This window comes from Ochlerotatus camptorhynchus, unplaced genomic scaffold (genome assembly GCF_037179485.1).
Source record: "Ochlerotatus camptorhynchus isolate MF236.1 unplaced genomic scaffold, CSIRO-AGI_Acam_v1.1 ptg000631l, whole genome shotgun sequence".
In the NCBI taxonomy this organism is placed as follows: domain Eukaryota; kingdom Metazoa; phylum Arthropoda; class Insecta; order Diptera; family Culicidae; genus Ochlerotatus; species Ochlerotatus camptorhynchus.
In genome coordinates this window covers 1266036-1285017 of record NW_027041110.1, presented here as the reverse complement: position 1 = coordinate 1285017, position 18982 = coordinate 1266036, and the positions used below count along the sequence as shown (strand labels likewise).

General features: G+C 37.3%; 1 protein-coding gene across 10 annotated transcripts in view; it reads left to right on the top strand.

The window, feature by feature from the left end:
• The window catches only part of KCNQ (KCNQ potassium channel), a 462308-nt gene that overhangs the window by 143020 nt on the left and 300306 nt on the right, over positions 1 to 18982 (top strand). For 5 of the 10 annotated variants that reach the window (XM_065237553.1, XM_065237550.1, XM_065237549.1 and 2 more), the window contains one exon: positions 1429 to 1473. The exons of the other annotated variants lie outside the window; for them this stretch is intronic. In XM_065237553.1, coding sequence (XP_065093625.1) covers positions 1429 to 1473 — 45 coding nt within the window. The remainder of the gene's footprint in view (positions 1 to 1428; positions 1474 to 18982) is intronic. 10 annotated transcript variants of the gene reach the window in all.

The following is an 18982-nucleotide window of genomic DNA, read 5'->3' as shown; positions in this document are numbered from 1 at the left end:
TTCAGTTTTCAATACTATGCGCTATATGGGGGCGACCCCGGATAAGTCACGAATGACCCAAGAGTGTTAAAGTAACAAGAACAAAAAAAAAAAAAAAAACATGCGCTCTTGTGCAACCAACTTTAATGTGCAAAAAACTGAGGAAATGCCATGTTGTTCCTCTTTGAGCAGCTTTAGGCTTTATTGAATCCGTGGAGCTTTGTTATCTGAACATCTCTATAATCTTCTATGATGCTTGCAGAACAGTTTTGAGATGTTTAGTGAAATTTAGAGAACTCTACTGAAGCTATTTGAAGTTCGTTGAGCTCATCTGAGTTTTCCATAACATCTATGATATTTGTCAAATTTTTTGCATTGGTAAATGCTGGAGAATATGACGGACTTTATGGGAAATGGATTGAACGATTAAACTTATAAAAAAGTAGGTTTTTCTACTCGGTATGCAGAGGAAATATGGTGAATAGTTGGGGAAGGTTAGAAAGTACGTGCTTATGGGTGAATATGAAGATGTTGGAATATACGCTGCACCGTTGGTTTGTGACGATGAATAGCTTAGAGACGAGGGGGTGTAGTTGGGTGATAGTGATTAAGTTAAGGGTGATGACCTATTAGTGACTTATGGGTGAGTGTTTTGGCCTTGTTGGCAAATCGCTGGAACTCGTCGAAGAGTAAGCAAGAGAGACGGCACCAGGCAATGCAAGCCTATTCGATTGAGGGTGGGTTTCATGGCCGTGCGGTCGTGAGGGTTCGATTCCTCCGCTTCATTTCTGGTTTACTGGGTGTGTTGTCCATTGTCTAATCCAAAGGTAGTGACAGAAGTATATCTGTACAAATCACGTGAGATCTTGGATTGAAAATGACATTTACCAACCATATTGGCGACTATTTCCCCTACTCAATGGTGTTGTTGGTTTGCATAAGTAAGCTTCGGTTCGCTCCAAAAGAAGATTATACAGGCCCTTTTCAATTGTTGGTCGAGAAATTAAATGTGTTGTCTTATTTTTCGTTGCCACGGTTATTTGACTTGGTGTCGTTAATCATGTTAAACTAGAGTACCTATAACCATAATAAACTGTGTTAGTAATTTGAAAAATCGCATTCACCATGGAATAGAAACTGATTCAAAATTATATGGCTGATATATGGCAAATATAAAGCATCCCAACGATTTTTTAGAGCAATGTAGCAAAAAAGGGCACTTAACAAGCATGTTTGGTAAGTCCTGTAGTACAAAATGACAACTCAACAGCGAATCAAATCCGTCAAACAATACATGTTTCTGAAATCCTTCCACAAGTCTGACACCGTCCTAATGTTCGCGTTATCCTCGTTCACTGTATCTTATTATATATTCATTCTTTTTTTTTTTCATTTTTCTTTTATTCCAACCTATCCACTCCATTGCTCCCAAACCTTTGTATTTTCCAGAAACGATTACTGGGATCTGCTGCTCGAAAGTCTCAACATCCATAGGTGGTAATATAGTCTGTGTGGGTTTCCCCCTTGTTCTCCACTCCTCAACCCCTACTGGCCCCTACCGGTTTTGTTGTTTGGGTTTACTGGTTTGGGTTTCTGGTCTGATTTGTTCCTTTTCATCATCGTCATCATCACCTACCGGTTGATGGTGTTGACCCGGCGGTCTCTTTACGGGATTGCGCCACCCTTGTTCTCGGAAGTCAAAAACAGACTGGACAATGTCTTCCCCCTTTTTTGCTATGCTGAAAGGGTAATCTTCCCTTTGTTTTGGCTGTGTGGTGAAGTTCTAAGATTTTTACGTTTTTTTTTTTTGTTTCAAGCGTCCATTCACAAGAAGATCATATCTACTGTACTGAACCGAATCAGCGTGAGTCGTGATTCGGGTTCCATCGTCTATAATGTCTCTAACCCATTGCTTAACGAAGGGACAGGATTTGCCACAGCATTCCACCCACATTCCTTCCCAGGATCTGAGGCGATTGATTCCAACATTTCAAACCGTCGTCCGAGTCCATCTTTCCCAGAACAGAAAACGGAACCATAGAGATTGTGACCTCGCACCCGTAGTGTTTCAATTGCCCCGAAGCTCAAGTTGTGTGCTAATTTTAATCCCTTTCATCCACGTTTGGAGTGAGTTTTCCGTATGTTTTGCTATTTCACTTGACCGCTTCTGTATATGTATGTTGTTTGGCTAGGAAGAAGTACCGCTGACGAGGGTTATGTATTTAGAGGAACCAGTCCGTTGTGGTGAGGATTAAACGAGTTAATTGAATCACGATCCACGTACCCAAAATTGGGGCTGTAATTTACAAGTTTAGAGTGCGAGTGGATGACCCGATTGACAGGCATGAAATTGGGTCACAAGAGATTCGAGGAACTGTTTTGCCGAAAAATATAAAACTAGGTACCATTCACAATGAGCAAGATAATCTTTTTCATTCTAATCCAAAAACATATTTCCATATACCAATTAACATAATCAACCAAATGCGATCGATCAGCTGAAATGACACTCCTCAGCCCCGCATCGAATCGATTTTCCCTCACCATCCGAAACCGTTCGCTTTGATTAAGCTCCTAGTAGTCTTATAGTGGCTATTGTTTGACCTCTTTTTCGGAGCACACCACTACTGACTGGCTCTGCAAACAAAAGAGCTCAAAGCAAACTAACGATATACACGCGTAGAGATACACATGAAAGAAAAGGAAAATCCTTTTATCTGGAAACTTATCTTTTGATGTAAACTAAGCACGGTTCAACTTGAGGTGGTTCCGAAGGAAGGAAGGTAACGTGAGGAAAATCCACTTTGATGGAGAAGCGACAAACATCATATACAGTGTGTCTCAAAATTGAGCGGACAGATCTCATTAAATTTTAAAAAAACAGGTGTAAAAGCCCAATTTAAAAAGATACGTTTCTGAATTTTGGGCTACTGAAGCTGCCATTTATCAATTATTGGTACAGTATTGGGCTTACTTGGTTGCGTTTATTAAAAGTAAGAGCTATTTCAGAAAAACGCTTTTTTTCTTGGAATACCTTAATCTCTTGAAATGCAATGAACTAAACTTTTTGAAATTTTGCTCATTTTTAGTCATAATAAAGATCATTAATATTCCACTAATTTTGCTAAAACGTGTCCACGTGTTAGTTAAATGTCAAGCGCTTTACTAAAATAATTCTCACTTCATACAAGTTCTTCCAATAAAGTCCAAAACTATAGCAAAAAATCAATATATATCTGTTAAACCACCAGCCAAGATTTAAAAAAATATATATCTATTTACAATGTTTAAAAAACAAATCCATTAGGGTGTACGTTCAATTTTGCGATGCACTGTATATGTAACTGGTGTGGAAGAAGTGGAGTTGGTCAAGAGACAGACCCGTAGGTGATTACGTTTTTGTTCGAGCTAATCAATAGAGATGTTCGGGATTCAGTTGATTCGCTACAAAGAAAGCGATACCCGGAAGGATAGATTATTAGTGCAGGAAAATTAGGGTGCTTTGATGAGACTGATTGGAAATTGAATTTGACTGTTATTTAATTATGCATTGAAATGAGCAAACCTTCCTAAAATCAACATTTTCAAAGCAGCTTCTTGTAATTCAGCAAGTCGGACAGAATTTGCAATGGGACTACAGATAGCTGAGGCAGTTTAAGCGGGTGTCCGGTCACGGATAAGGAAATGAAAAAAAATCTTCCGAACTTTTTTAAAATGGTAACTGTAAGGTTATCAAAAAGTGTAAGCGACCAACTTTTACAAACATTTTGTTTTATATTCTTTTTTGCGTAATTTGCATCGTATTGTTGTTGTTTTGCAGAAAACAATTTCTTATGTCTAAAGAATTGTTTTCACTGCAAAAGTTACCAAAGTTTTTAAAAACATTTTGTTTTCCAAAATTTTACTAAAATTTCATGTTTCATATGTTTTTGTCCATGAAGTTACCATTTTGTTAATTTCAGAAAAAATAGCATTTTTGATAAGCTTTAAAATAAGCATGAGTTTAAAAATATTTAAAATATGCTTTTCTGGCTATTGCAGTTTTACTGTTTTTTTTTTAATAAAAATTTGGGTTTTTATTGTGTGATTTTTTTAGAAACGACCATCTGTTATCCTCAAGGAATCAAAAATATCTCAAAATGGCAAAATGACAAGTGAGCAACGAACCGAATGATAATGCTATGTCAGAAGTGGAAAGCAAAAATGATATAATCTTCTTCCTTTTTATCATGACAAGTAGCATGTACGACACAGCTCATTTGGGAGGTAGAAAAGAAACGAGCAAATTGTTGGCAAGCTGCTTAACGAAGTTAAGCCGAAGATGATACACGTGTGTTAATGGGAATTTTTTAGTTATGTCTTTTCTCGATTCAAATCAAGCTATGTCCTCATCCGTGTATATTGCAACAAAGCAGGCAAGCAATTTATCATTATCCTTCTGCCACTCTGATCGAGCCATGGTACAGAGCGAGTTTGTCATGGTAGTCGTAGAAACCGTTTTGCCTGTATCGTTGGTTGCTTTATGTGTTTGGATTCACTGGTTATACTACAACTTTATCTTACCTCTGAGAGCCATTAGGCCAAAGACCATTAAGCCGAATGACTAGTTAGGCCGCATTTTAAAATTCTAAACCATGAAGTTAGAAAATTCATAGGAAGAATTTAGAAGTCCTGTCCCCTTAAGTAGACATAGAAGACATTATAAAATGTGGAATTGAAAAATATTACCGGGAAATATGTTTAAATCTCATTCGAAAAAAAAATGTAAGACTTGAAAAAAGCCAACAATAAGATATAACGAGCTAAAAATTAAGAGATGCAATGCAAAAATAGGATCCTAAATTTTTGTTAATTTTATTCAATTGCTGGGTTTATGGTTCTGGAACTTTGAAAAATTACAAAAAAGACCAAAATTTGGGTAAATTTCCGAGATTTCACATGAAGGAACACTTTAGCCAATGATATTTCATAGTAGATATCTCCTTCTTTAAAACATGAACAGTTTTTCGAGCTTCAAAAATGATCAACGGATTATTCTTTCATTGATTTTAGGCATCTTGGACAAGCTATAAAGAGGTACCTTTGTTTGCGGGTGGAGTTTTATCCGGTGTTATATTTTTTGGATATTGGATACCATTTACGGCCTAGTGACACATTAAGCCTAAAGGCATTCGACCTAATGACGTTCGGCGTAATGACATTCGACCTAATGACGTTCGGCCTAATGGTATTCAGCCTATTGGCACTCGACAAAATGGCCCATCACGTGCTATGATTTATTCAAAAATACACAAAACACCGTTTTGATCAATCAGGTGTGAATCAAAATGGTCGAATTACAGATAAATTTTGAATTATAGCTCATAACAAACAACTAAGGTAGGTGAACCTGTCATGGATATACGTTTCTATTATGGCGTGTTCCAATTATTGCCTATAGGATTCCCATATGCCATGATTAGAACACACTATAATATGAATGTATAGCCATACCTGTTACACTCACCCTATGCAAAGTGTAATGTAATTCAGAGAGGATAAAAGCTGGTATTTTTTATTCGCTATTTTGCCTGGTTTTGCTTGTTGATCGAGAAAAATAATCGCAAATTGATTTGTGACTAATAGATTAATTCACGTTTGGACTTAGCCATTATGAACTTCTCAACTTGCTCTCGAGATCCATTCTGTTAGTACCTAGGTCCTGGAAAGGAATTTTGAAGATCTTCCATGCGATTTAAGGAGCAAACTTGTGCAAATTTCCACTGAGAGGAATTTAGGATCGCTTAGATGGAAATTCAGAACAAAACATGGACCACTACTACGTACTACGTAGGAGAGATGATAGCGGGTCTTTTAGAAGTATTGGAAAGAACTTGTAGAGGTGGTGCGAAAGGAGTGCCCCAAACGAAGCTCTTCTCGAGGGGGCGACCCCAGTGTAGTGGTTAGCATCCATACCTCTCACGCCAAAGTCACGAATTCCAATCTCACCCCCAGACAAGTCACGAATGACCCAAGAGCTTTAAAGTGACTATAAAAAAAGAGAAGCTCTTCTCTTACATAGAGAATGATGTTTCATATCAGCACATACCCTAATGACCATTGGCACGTTGTTTGGTTCATTTGTTACTTGGGTAGCCTAGTATTCATATTCTACAAAGTTGTAACTGCTTATAAAATCCACATTTCTGTAGGAGACATTAAATCGCTATCTCTTTTTTGAAAGGATTTACGACAGTTTTTACAATTTTTTTACACTATCTTTAAGAGGGTGTACCTTGCAGGTTAGCAGGTATTAGCAGCTAATGACAACGTCATTTCATTCAACAACTCATACCCTACTGTTTCATATACAATTCATAGGGGGATCCAAGGGGATGCTTAATAAATTTTCAAAACATGTACCTCAATGTTTTGTTACGTTTTGCTGTTTTCATGAAGATTTTCCCAAGTATGTACATTAGGGTGTTTCATTTTGAAAAAAGTGATGAATTTTTGATAGGCCACCCTCCAGTTCGATTCATAGCCCCAAAATATGAACCTGTGCAAAAAATGGTAAAGATTGATGAAGGTTTAGAGGTCGCGCCAATGATTTGGATTTTGTATGGAGATTTTGGTGAATTAGTATGGGAAATTATTGATTTTCGTTTACATTGCTCTAACTTTGGTTGTAGTTGTCCAAACGTTGAAAAAAAAATATGTGGTTGTCATGACAATGATCAACAAGCCTGTTGTTGTTGCGATGAAATTGGCGTTGTTGCCTTGTACATATTCATCTGTCAATTTACCCTATTTTGCCATTTTTTCACATTTTTATAATTCTTGATACGCTGCAAAACTGAGCGTAGCAACTGTAGGCTTTTTGTTTATTGCCATAGCAATAACATACTAAATTTTTTCGACATTTGGACAAGTAGAAGCAAAGTTATAGCGATATAAGCGATTTTTTAAATTCTTCCTTAGTAATTCCCATACAAATTTCAAATCATTGGCGCGACCTCTAAACCTTCATCAATCTTTACCAATTTTTGCACAGGTTCATATTTTGGGGCTATGAATCGAACTGGAGGGTGGCCCATCAGAAATTCATCACTTTTTTCAGAATGAAGCACCCTAATGTACATACATGAAGACAAAAAACGTGTTGCTTACTATTGATTATGACAAAAGAAATCATTATGGTGAAAATTTTCACTAGCTATCAATATTAAATGGCAATACAGCAGGTGGTAACACATTTATTTAAACTTATTTGCGTTTAATCCCGTAATTGATGTTGACACTAACGAATCCTGGAAAAATCATATATTCAATTTTTGTATTGTATAATTTTTCCATGCATGCTGTCATTCAGTCAATTAATCCGGCTGTAGTTTGAAAGGTTTTCAAAAGTGATTTTTAAGAGTATCGATATGTTGAATCATCTAAGATCACACACTTAGAAATACCTAATTTTACACGTGACGGAATCCATCTTTGACATAAAGGATGAGACGTAAACAAACATGTCATGTAAAATTAAGTGCTCCGAGACTGAAAAGTTCGGTACTCGACGAAAACTATGTTTGATTGAGCTGAGTTTTGCGTCTTTTACGACTCAATTTTATGTCAAAAATGACGCTCGTATATGTCAATCTCAGAACACCTAAATTTACATGATTTTTTTTTAGTGTGCAGAGTTGTGTGGTGTTTGGTTTCAATCAGATCCAAAAAAGAGAAATAATAGTGTTTTGGAGTATGTTAAGAATAAGACTGGTGAGAAAAGTTTACTGCGAAGCATAAAGAAGTTTTCATCCGGTTCTGCTCAAACCTGCAACAAAAATGGCAAAATTGCAAGCGGTACAGAGCTCATTTGCATATGCGTAAACGTGGCTTTCTGGACAAGTCTTTCCTAAATCACGTTCTACTCGAGATTTTAAGCCGACTGATGGTGTCTTCAGACCCATTGATTTCATCAATGCGAAAGATTCCAAGAAGGGTAAGCATCCCATGCAGAGGAGATGCATTGAAGTTTTTGAGAATTTTAAAGAACGAGATGCCATGTTCATCCAGCGATGAAGATTGGGAGGAGAACGATCAACTGTAATGAAAATTGTAACCAAACAAGAATCAAAAGAGTTTGAATAAATGTTTTATCACCTTCTTAATTGCCGTTTACTTTTGATAGCTAGTGCCAATGTTCACCATAATTATTTCTTTTGTCATAATTAACAGTAATCAATTCGTTTTTTGTCTTCATGTACCAATGTACATTCTTGGAAAAATCTTCATGAAAACAGCAAAACGTAGCAAAACATTGAGGTACATGTTTTGAATATTTATTAAGCATCCCCTTGGATCCCGCTATGAATTATATATGAAACAGTAGGGTATAATTTGCTGAATAAAATGACGTTGTCATTAGCTGCTAATACCTGCTAACCCTTAAAGATAGTGTAAAAAAAAAATGTAAAAACTGACGTAAATCCTTTCAACAAAGAGATAGCGATTTATTGTCTGCTACAAAAATGTGGATTTTCTAAGCACTTACAACTTTGTAGATTATTAAAAAAACGAGTAAATTCAAGGAGAAAAGTTATGGTGAAAAAACGTTTTTTAAGGGGGTACTAACGTTTGAAGTCCATTTTCACCCTATAACTTCGTCCACTAGAGAGATAGAAAGTTTAAACCTTAAACAAAGTTTCTTAAAAAGACTTCATCTTCAATGTTTTCATAGGTGTTCATCAAATTTAACAAGACATAAAAAAGTTATTTTGTTTTATCTTAGTGTATACCCTCCTTAACCAAAAAAAAAATCACTTTTTAAATAAAGTACTTAAAAAATAAAGAAACATTCTAGAAGACATCAAAAAGCTACACTAAATAGTTTCATCGTAAATAGCCATATCCCACTTTTTTTTATTTCGTCCCACTGTGCGGTGGTCCGAAGTGAGGCCGGCAGCTCAACTTTTGAATTTCATACTGTACTGGAAATACTTCAGCATGTAGATGCACATTAAAAATGAGCTGTGTTTGTTCACATCGACTGAGACTAGACGGTACAAACACATATCTTTTTTTTTTTTTTTGCTTTATTAGAGAGATTTAAGGCTCAAGCACACATATCGTCGATAAAAGACGATTGTTGTGTAGAACGCTTGCGCAAAAAGACTAGGGTGGGATACGGATTCGAAACTCAAATGTCATTAGCCAAATACATCCATAGACCATGTAGATCCACCGTTGTATAATTGGCAATACACCCGTGTACTGAATGGGAATTGTGGGTTCGAATCCCACCGGTGCCCTTAGATTTTTTCGCAAATTTTCTTACACACACACATCCACTCTTACCGACGATATGTGCTAACCTCTCAGTATGTTCAAACTTTCTAACAAACAATTAAATTGACTGCAAGTCGCTAAGGCGTAAATCAAAAACTTAGGAAAAAAAATCGATGTTTTGCAGGACTATACGGTTCATTCAGATTATCCGGAGAACCAGGTTATGACCGCTGTACCGCAATATATATAATCCTATAAATTCGCCTTGATCTCGTGACTCTGAAAAACATAGAAAAAATCACAAGGTTCTAGGATTTTTTTACGATGTGGCCACTTTATCGGTCAATCCAGATTATCCGGTGAGCCAGGATATGGCCGCTATCTTTCTCTTGGTTCTAAACGACATAGAAAAAACCGCAAGCATCTAGGATAATTTTTATAATGTGGCCAGTTTATCGGTCAATCCGGATTATCTTGAGAACCAGGATACTGAATACGCTTTCATCTCGTTATTCTCGCAGTTTTGTCAATGTTTGCCCACTGTAAACTGGTAGAAGTTCTGAAGGCTTGTAAAGATGTTCAACTAACTAAAGAGAACAAGGACTTTTTATAGGAGGAAAAGTTAAAATTAAAGGATTCCCAAGAAAGTTTAGGGATAGGTTTTGAAAAGAGAGTTTGATTTTTTCGTGAAGTTGTCAACCATAAGAAATTGGAAACTACTAGAGGAAGTTTGAAAGGCCGTTTGAAGAACTTTAGAGAACTAAGTACGTGCAATAAATATTGCTTACATCTAAATTCAATGGAGAGCGTTTTAGTAGGACAAATCTACACCTTATTACGTTGATTTTCCTTTTAATTCTACTACTATTGTGTCACTTTCACTTTGAACTAGTGAAAGTGCAAGTGATACATTGCAAGTAGTAGAATTAAAAGGAAAAACAACGTAATAAGGTGTATTGAGATCAATGTTTCAATTCAATATTTGAAATATGTCAGGAGTAGTGAGTAGTGAGTAGGAGTTCACTTTGATAAAAACCGAAGTGCACTGAATAAACGGTAATCATGAATTTAATAATCAGTACTGAAAATGTTGTAGACGTTACTCATAGTCTGCCATTTTTGAGTTACGTTCACTCTTTCCTTGAGGAAACCATGAATGGATATGAATAAAAGTACGCATGATTAAGCGAATACAATTCGTATGAATACTTTTGAATAGACTGTCGGATCTCTGGTGGTGTGATCCTAGTTGAAGCAGAGAAAGAGTTATAGTTCAAAGGTAAAACAAAAAGATATTATGCATTTTCCAGACTGTACACGGCCGTTGAATCTAATTCACACTTGAGTCCCATTCATTCAAATTCGCAAAAACTTAGCTCACACACAGACTGAACCAGAATTATCCTTGATTTTCTAGGAAAACTTTTCGAATATGGCGAAAATCGAGCTTCACTCGGTCTACTATCATACTCCTATACTGCGTAAAATTTTCATCGATTTCCCTCATATTCGAGCAGATTTTTGAGGAAAACCATGGAAAATTTTACGCAGTAACCTACGATTTTGGGATTTTGAATGAAAAACCATTCAATTTTGAGTCGATGTCACCGGTCGTGTAGCAAAAAATCTTCGATCAACGATTCATTTTCAACGGTAAATAAATCGTCTATGCAATTCGACAATCTAACCACTGCAACTACCGTAATCGGAAGTGCAGTAAACCGAGCGGGCCTCTCTTAGCTCAGTCGGTAAAAGCGCAGCTCACACGAGTGGAACTTCGGATTAGAAAGTGGCTCCACTTGTCATTTACGAACACCAGTGCACCTAGCGGTAGAAGGCATGTTCTGCCTGCAGTTAAGATAGGCAGCATTCTATGATAGTGTGACTGCACATAGAAAGCCCGTGTGGAACGCTACCACAACACATTGCTTGTTGAGCAGAAAAACGAACCACTTTTTGATTCATCGATTTGTTTGCACTTCCCCTTCTGTTCTGTGCGCAGCTTCAAAGCAAGACCATGCTGGAGGTGACTGTGTTCGATTCCCGCTCTGGTCTATGATTTTTTCGGGTTGGAAAATTTCTCGACTTCCCCGGGCATAGAGTATGATTGTACTTGCCACACAATTATACTAATGCAAAAATGGTACTGGCTCGAAAGTTCTCAACTAATAAATGCTTTAGTTCACCTAGTACACTAAGTTGAAAGAACGCAATAAGCTAAAATGCGATAAGCATTAAGCATGAAATGCGAAGAAGAAGAGAAGAAGAAGGAGTAAACCGAGCGGGAATCCAGGCCGTCATTGCAAGCTATTTCCACAATCGTGACAGCTCCAGCATCATATTTAACACTGCTCGGTGATACCCCGCTCTGCTAGTGGAGTAAGTCATTGCACCAGTTAATTTATTTTGTAATATTTTCACTATTTTCCATTTGTTGATCCCTTGGAGACTTGAAAAAAGAGCAAAAGTTGCAACAGATTGAATCGTATACAGCAGTTGGAAGGAATAAGCAGTGTTGGCAGATATACCGATTTATCGTTATTTATACCGATTTCCGAACTAGATACCGATATACAGATAAGGATTTTTTTTCCTCTGTTCGGGACATAAAACTACTGCGACCAGTAATTTGATCTATTGTAGTTTATCCCGTGTCCTTAGTTTAGTACATGTCGTATTACTCCATCACTATTGAGAAATGCTGAAGTATTTGGTTTTGATACAGTTGTCATTCTTGCCTTCATCGCAAGGAATCGATTCTAATTGAAAGGTCCCGCTATTTATACCCTTCGGAGTGTTGAAGCACCCTCCAAATGCGCGACCCTTTGTCAGTCAAAATTGGATTCCTTACCAACAAAATTAAAGAATGTCACCGATAGTGACCATGCATCAGAACCCTAGTCTTAACCACTTCAAACTAGAGAACAACGAATAGAAGATTAGGAATCACATAGGTGAAGACTAACTAACTCATTTTTCCGTGTTTCAAGTTCATCCTCGGTCCAGGCAACCCGGGGACTTATCACTATCAACAAGGTTTAAAAAGCCCAGGACGCTGATCACATCCTTTGGTCTTGTGCGGAGTATCGTGAAGTCAGATCACATTTTTATGATTCCCTTCGGGCTCGAGGTAGACAACCTAATGTTCCAGTTCGGGATATTTTGGCTAGACGCGATCTGGAGTTTATGAAACTCATTAATGGTTACTTTAAGGATATTAACCTTAGATTGTACACACTAATCGAGTCAGTACGGTTTTACCGAGTTTTTGAATTGCGGAACTGTTCGGTAAAAGTTTAAAAATCTGTGGAAAATTTATTAATGAGAAAATTTGTTCTGAACTTGTACATACTTTGCTCTGTTAACTCCATTTAATGATAGAAATTAAAATTGGTCGATTTCATTGATTCCTTACGGATAACGGTCATTTGAATTTTTACCGACTTTTTCAGCAATTTCAAAACCCAGTAAAAAAATACTGACTCCTGTAAAAAATTCTTAGTGTGTAAGTTTGATTAACCTTGTGTTTAGTTTGTATTTTGTACGTGTGGGGTTTTTTTTGTTCAATGTTTGTTTTAAACATGAATAGATATAATTTTATGCTTTAGGATTAATTAAATAGTTGTATCGTTAACCACATTTCAAACCTCCTTCTTCCCTTTTCCCATCCAAAAAATTGTAAATCTCCACTAACCTCGAGACAACCGCGAGTACTCGGTCCAGTTCCTTTAACTTTAAATTTAAAACAGTAATAATGTATAACGCAAAGGATAACTCGGCTCTGTAAAGTTTATTCGATTGAGCCTGTACAAATAAAGTAAATATAAAAAAAGAAAAAAAGTTTAAAAAGTAACAAGGACTAAGATGCGTTCCTTTGATTACTGAAAAATCCTGTTCTCCTAGATTGAAGTAGTCAAGACTAGGAATCGGTGGTAGATTTTACATCCCGTAACGTACCACGAAAAAGTGATCTACCCACGTTACGGGGCTACAGATAAGGTTCCTCAGAATACCGATTTTTGAGATTTATACCAATTTTTTAAATAATCAAAATTATAATTGCCTGCCCGCGCTCGAATTTCAGAGACAATTTTTGTGAGAGACTTGTATCTTTTTGAATACCTCATATTTGTTTAGCCTTTAAAATTCTAAAAAATTATCTCTAAAGATGCCTTATGCTTGATACTCTTTCGACTAATGTTTGCATTTCCTCACCATTTTTGGCTACCCATCAATCGAGAAATAGTCCGGTAATTCCTAGGGAATCGAGAAATTTTTTTTTTTTTAAACATTTTTTAACTTCGAAAAGTTTTTATTCATTTTTAAATTTCCTGAAGTTTCATCCAAATTTCCCTGGAATTTTCTTCCACCTTACCTTGGAAGCTTCTTCAGCCTTCGCTCGAATGATTCTTTCATCTTCTCCCGGCAGTTTTTTCAACTTTCCCGGAACTTCAAGAATGCTATCAGATTTTTATTGCGGATCAACACTAGCAGGAATATTTAAGAAGTTCTGAATCTTCGGAAAAGTCCAGACTTCTGTGTAAGTTTCGATAAATTAAAGACAGTTTCATTAACTTCTGTTAAAATTCGAAAACCCGGAAATTTCAGACAAGTCCAGCGAACTCCAGTGAACTTAAGGAAACATCATAAATATTTTGGAAACGCCACAAGTTCAAAGAACTTCAGGGAAATTTAATGGTTGTCAGGAAGCTCAGAGAACACCAGATCAATTAATTTCAATGAAATTGCTGAAATTATAAAGGAGTTCCGAGAAACTCAGGCAATTTCCGAAAACTTCAGCAATGTCCTGAGGGGCTCATGCAAATTTAGGAGACGTAAGGAACATTGGAACATTGTGAGAACATTTTATGGGAAGTTCTATGCTTTTTAATGGCAGTGTCGAAAACTTTTAAAAATTAAAATAATCGGGACAATGAAAGAACTTCAATGCTGATGTAACAATAAATTCAAGAAAATTGTGAGAGCACTTTTTAAAATTTCGTGATCTTCAAGAAAGTTCAGAGACCTTTAAAGATGATATTTCGGTAGTCTTATTATAATCTGGGAAGTTCCGTACATATGTCCGTGTTACTTTTAACTGTTCCGTAAACGATCTGACTTCCGACTTTCTTCAGATGTTTCTTCCGATCTACCTTAGGAAGTTTCTGCCAGCGTCTCCAGGAAGTTTCTTTCGTCTTCCCAAGGAAGTTCAATTAATTCTCCCAGAAATTTTTGTGTTCTCTCAGAAATTCAGTGTTTTAAGACTGAGAAAGTCGTCAAACAAAGCAATTCCCCTCAAATCCCTGTCGTCACCATCGTTAAAATTTTCGCTTTCAAAAACGACAAAAATATTAAATAAAATAAATACCATTTTCTCAATACCTTCGATACCGATAAATTTTAAAACAATCTGGCAACACTGGGCATGAGTGCCGCCGAAAGTCAGCGTCGTTGTCGTCGTCGTGATTCCCCAGTGAACGTCAACAATAGGGCAGACCAGGCGAGTCAGGAGCTGATAAATGATGAGGGAAACAGTTCTAGGGTTAAATGCAATAGCAAAGAATGGATGCGAAAAAAAACGCCAAGAACATATAGAAAGTACGGGCATAGTTATGCTTATTCCTTTGTCTTTTTCCTGGTTCATGCAGCTCCTACTGAAACTTATACCTGCTCTCGATTAAGTGTTCTTTTGTAAGCATCATGGTACCCTACGTCCAGTGACGTTGAGTAATTACATTTTCAAACCAACTGAACACGAATTTAAACCTGCTGTCCCCACCATCGACTTCTGTTATGCAACAGGGATAAATAGTGCACAAAAGTGTGCTGGACGGAGAAAACGCTTTTGAATGGGTCTCTTTGCTTCGCAAAAAATAAATACGAGTTAATGAAGCTGGAAGGAAAATACAACAGCGTTGTCCCGATGTTATAAACTTGAACTATTGGAAATTTTGTTTGAGACAACTTAACGCTGTCAATACGATCGTCATATTTTTCAAAACATTTAAACAACCACCACATCTTAGAACCCACCCACGGTTTCCTTCTATTTGGTCGGCATGGCCTCCAGTCACGGTGCAGTAATTCATGTCAAATCAGATTGAACCGTATCCGACAGTGGGATTTTTGGCCTCCGGTCTGCCGGCGACGGTTGGCCGCCTTCCAGGAAGGCTATAATTCAGCACAGATGTTTGCAGGTAACTTAATTTGGGACACGGAGTGAAAATTCTTCCGGACGGACGCCTGTCGTCACGCCACGTACATGGTACAAGTCACAATGATTCGCCCATTTCTTCGGCCGCCTTACAAGTAAATTCCATTACTGCTCTGCGGTCGGCGGCCGCCCGGGGAAGGATTGAGTAGCTTTTTTTCGGTGACTTTATCATCGAAAGAAAAGCATTATGATGACAGGACTTACTTTCATTGTTTCCAAGGAGGGAGAAAACAATTCAAATAATCTCAACTCGTTTCATCTGCTGTGGGAGGAAGTCTTGTGCGGATGGTTGTTGGTAAATGGAACAAGAAAAAGTGAACGAGTTCGTTCTGGAGCGCTGATTTTCCTTGTCCCCAGTGCTGCCCGCAGCGAAACAGGAAAGTAAACACCGGAATGCTTTCTCTTTCCGGTTGACGTTTGAGCTGCAAGGTTATTTTGTTTTTGCTTTCATCTTGTGTTGGTAACCGATGCGGAAGGTTGGACGAGAAGCCATTTCTGGAAGTCGATTGTTTTCTTTAGGAATTTATTATGCTCGTCTGCTTCTTGGCTTTTACGTTTCAGCTGTTCAGCATTACGGTGTTCAGTGGTTATTAGAGAGCTTTAACATCTTATACAGATTAAATCATACCGGAAGTGACATATTCTACTGATTCTCTTCTAAACCATTAAATCGAATATGACTTTTAAATTTAAAATGGAAACCCAAAAGCGAAAGCCTTCCAGCATGTCGACTCAGATTTTTATGATCTCAGATTTTTCCTCGCCCTTATTCCTGTTCTCGGCATCGTCACTGCTGTCCGTTGTAGTCTGATGCTTAGCTGTTGTCACGACATTTTCCAGCTTTACCGTTGAAGAAAACAACCGTTGACAATTCCCATAAACTTGGCATCATCTTCCATGCTATGCTTGTGGTCGTTCTCGTTCCACGCTCACAACAGCTTTAGGTGCAATCAAGTCTCTGGAACTATTGACAACGTTTTCACTTCACAATGTCATCCCGGTTCGTCTCTCTGTCACTACATTGTTGTGCTGTTTTTGGTCGAGATGCTCCTTTTTCTGGTTGAGCAGTATATTGTTATCATGTGCGGTGACGGGATACAACATCTATGAACAACCACCACCACAGAACACATGCACCAGCACACCCAACAACACCCTTTATTATTTGTACACTGCTGCTTTCTATACCGTTGCCAAAAGAGATATAAAAATATCACCCGAGCACTCGTTTTCTACATTTAACCCTACTTTTTATACGTGTGCAACTCATCCCTCAAAAAAAAACCAATGATAAGAAGAAGTGCTACTTGTAAACCTATCCCTATCTCTCAATGACCGACAATTCATATCAACAATCGTATCTTTGTCGTTGTGAAAGCTTTCGTGGTCAAAAAATTTACCTCCTGGCCAAACGATGCCCAAGTGCCACGGAAAGGTTGGTGTTGCGTCATCATAAATACATCCTTTTTTTCTCTCTCTCTATCTCTCTCCTTCTATTACTTCTACTCAACAAACCATACAAAAAAAAAAACTACAACAACCTGATTGCAAGTTTTCGATTTCTCTGTTGTACTTTTATGCGATGCCCGGGAAAAACTGTTGTTCTCTTGTTTAACTGCATCATCAACTATCGTTATCGTTGTGTTATGTTTTTCTCTTTCTTACCATGCTATCAATTTCAAATGGTTATTTTTGACTTTTCGATTATGTTTCTCTGTGCGCTCTTTGCATAAGTTTAAATCCATCTTTTTTCTTTTCTTTTTTTTTTTTTGACTCATGTATATGGCTGCATCTCAATTCCGATGTCCTTTGTAACGTTGTACTTAGCTAACGGCGGACGATGGAGTGTGCATCTACTCAATACAACCCTCTCTCTCTCTCTCTCTCTCTCTCCGTCCCACTTTCTCTCCTGCATATATCGATGTTTTGTGTGTGTGACGTTTGGCATCCTGTCTTGACATTGGAATGGCGTCCTGAACATTAGTCTCCTGTGTAGATAATTCGAATGTGCATTAAACCGTACTATGCAGTGTTAAGTTGAATCGTGCGTATGGATATTGCGTTGTACAGTAATCCCTTCAATTATGCCGTAGTCGGCACCATCCACCCACCGCCGTTTCTCGGCTGTCCTTCAACCAATTACGTTGATTTTTTTGTACCTGATTAGTGTCAACCATAAGGTAGCTATCAACGGAAAATCAGCTCCATTTAATCATTTTGTTCGACCATTTTCCACAGAGATGGCGCTGTTCCGCTGGTAGGAAGTGATGAAACTCCCCATATAGAAATTGAGAGAAGTGGGAATAATTCGCTTTCGGTGCATATTCAAGTGAAAAAAAGTGAACGACAACCTAAAGAAATTAATCAGGGACTTTGTCGTTCAGTTTTTTCCCGGAAATTATTGTTAAACAAGCTACAATTAAATAAAAATGATTTCCCCATACAATTTTACCTGCTTTACTACCAGTCCCCAGAGAGCCAAAAGAATTCAAATTTGGGAGAGAAATTCTCTCTCACGAGCTCAATCTCTCAACATGCCATGTATTTTGTTGACACTCGATTTGTGATTTCCCTTGCACAGATTACAAAATAGAGTACCTGACACTAAAAAACATGTCTCGTACCTCTATATATGCATTTGCTTTAACATTTGAAGTCCCTTCTTTTTTACATATTCTGCGCAAAAGATACTTTATGCCCCGCCCCATACATAAAATTCGGCTGGAAATTCTGTGAGGGGTGAGCTATTTTGTGTGCAGAATGTGTTAAAAAGGAGGGACTTCGAATAATAATCTAAATGCATATATAGAGGTACCAGCCATGTTTTGCACAGCAGTGTCCTCTGTGAACAATTATAGGATGTATGCAAACAACAGATGTGACAACTGATGGAACATTAATGCAAAAGCTTGACAAAATGATTATTTGGTGAAGGAAAGCTGTAAAATAGATGCGCGTGGACGATACCACCCACCACCGCATAAACGGAGGGATTACTGTGTTTGCAATAGCTTCGATCTGCTATGGTTGCCTGAATCAGTACTCAACTTCATTGATGACTTTTTGAAACACTTTCGCGATCTGCTCGATTTGTACACTAAACGTTTTCAATTTATTATGGTATGAAACATATCGCTCAACAACACTTTTGTTTATTTCCTTGAATCAAACGTCTAACAGTGTCAATTTTTGCATGTTATCATTCTAAAAAAGGTAATAGAACAATATGTTATGTCCGTTTGTGACAACAAGTCACATTTTTACGCAGTTATAAAATACAGACCAGTGCTAAACTCCAACCTTCTGACGAAGGATAACGTATTTGTGAACTATACTGAAGTGAAAATATAAAAAAAAAAGTGTGACGAATTAGTGTCAGGTTTTCAACGCTTATAATATGGACATTTATGAACGAAATTCAATTTAAATTACCGTAAAACGGGGTAGCATTGATAGTTTTTTGAAGTATATTCTTAATATATTTTACAGCAATTAATTTTTTTCAAATTTTATTTTTTTAAAACAAGT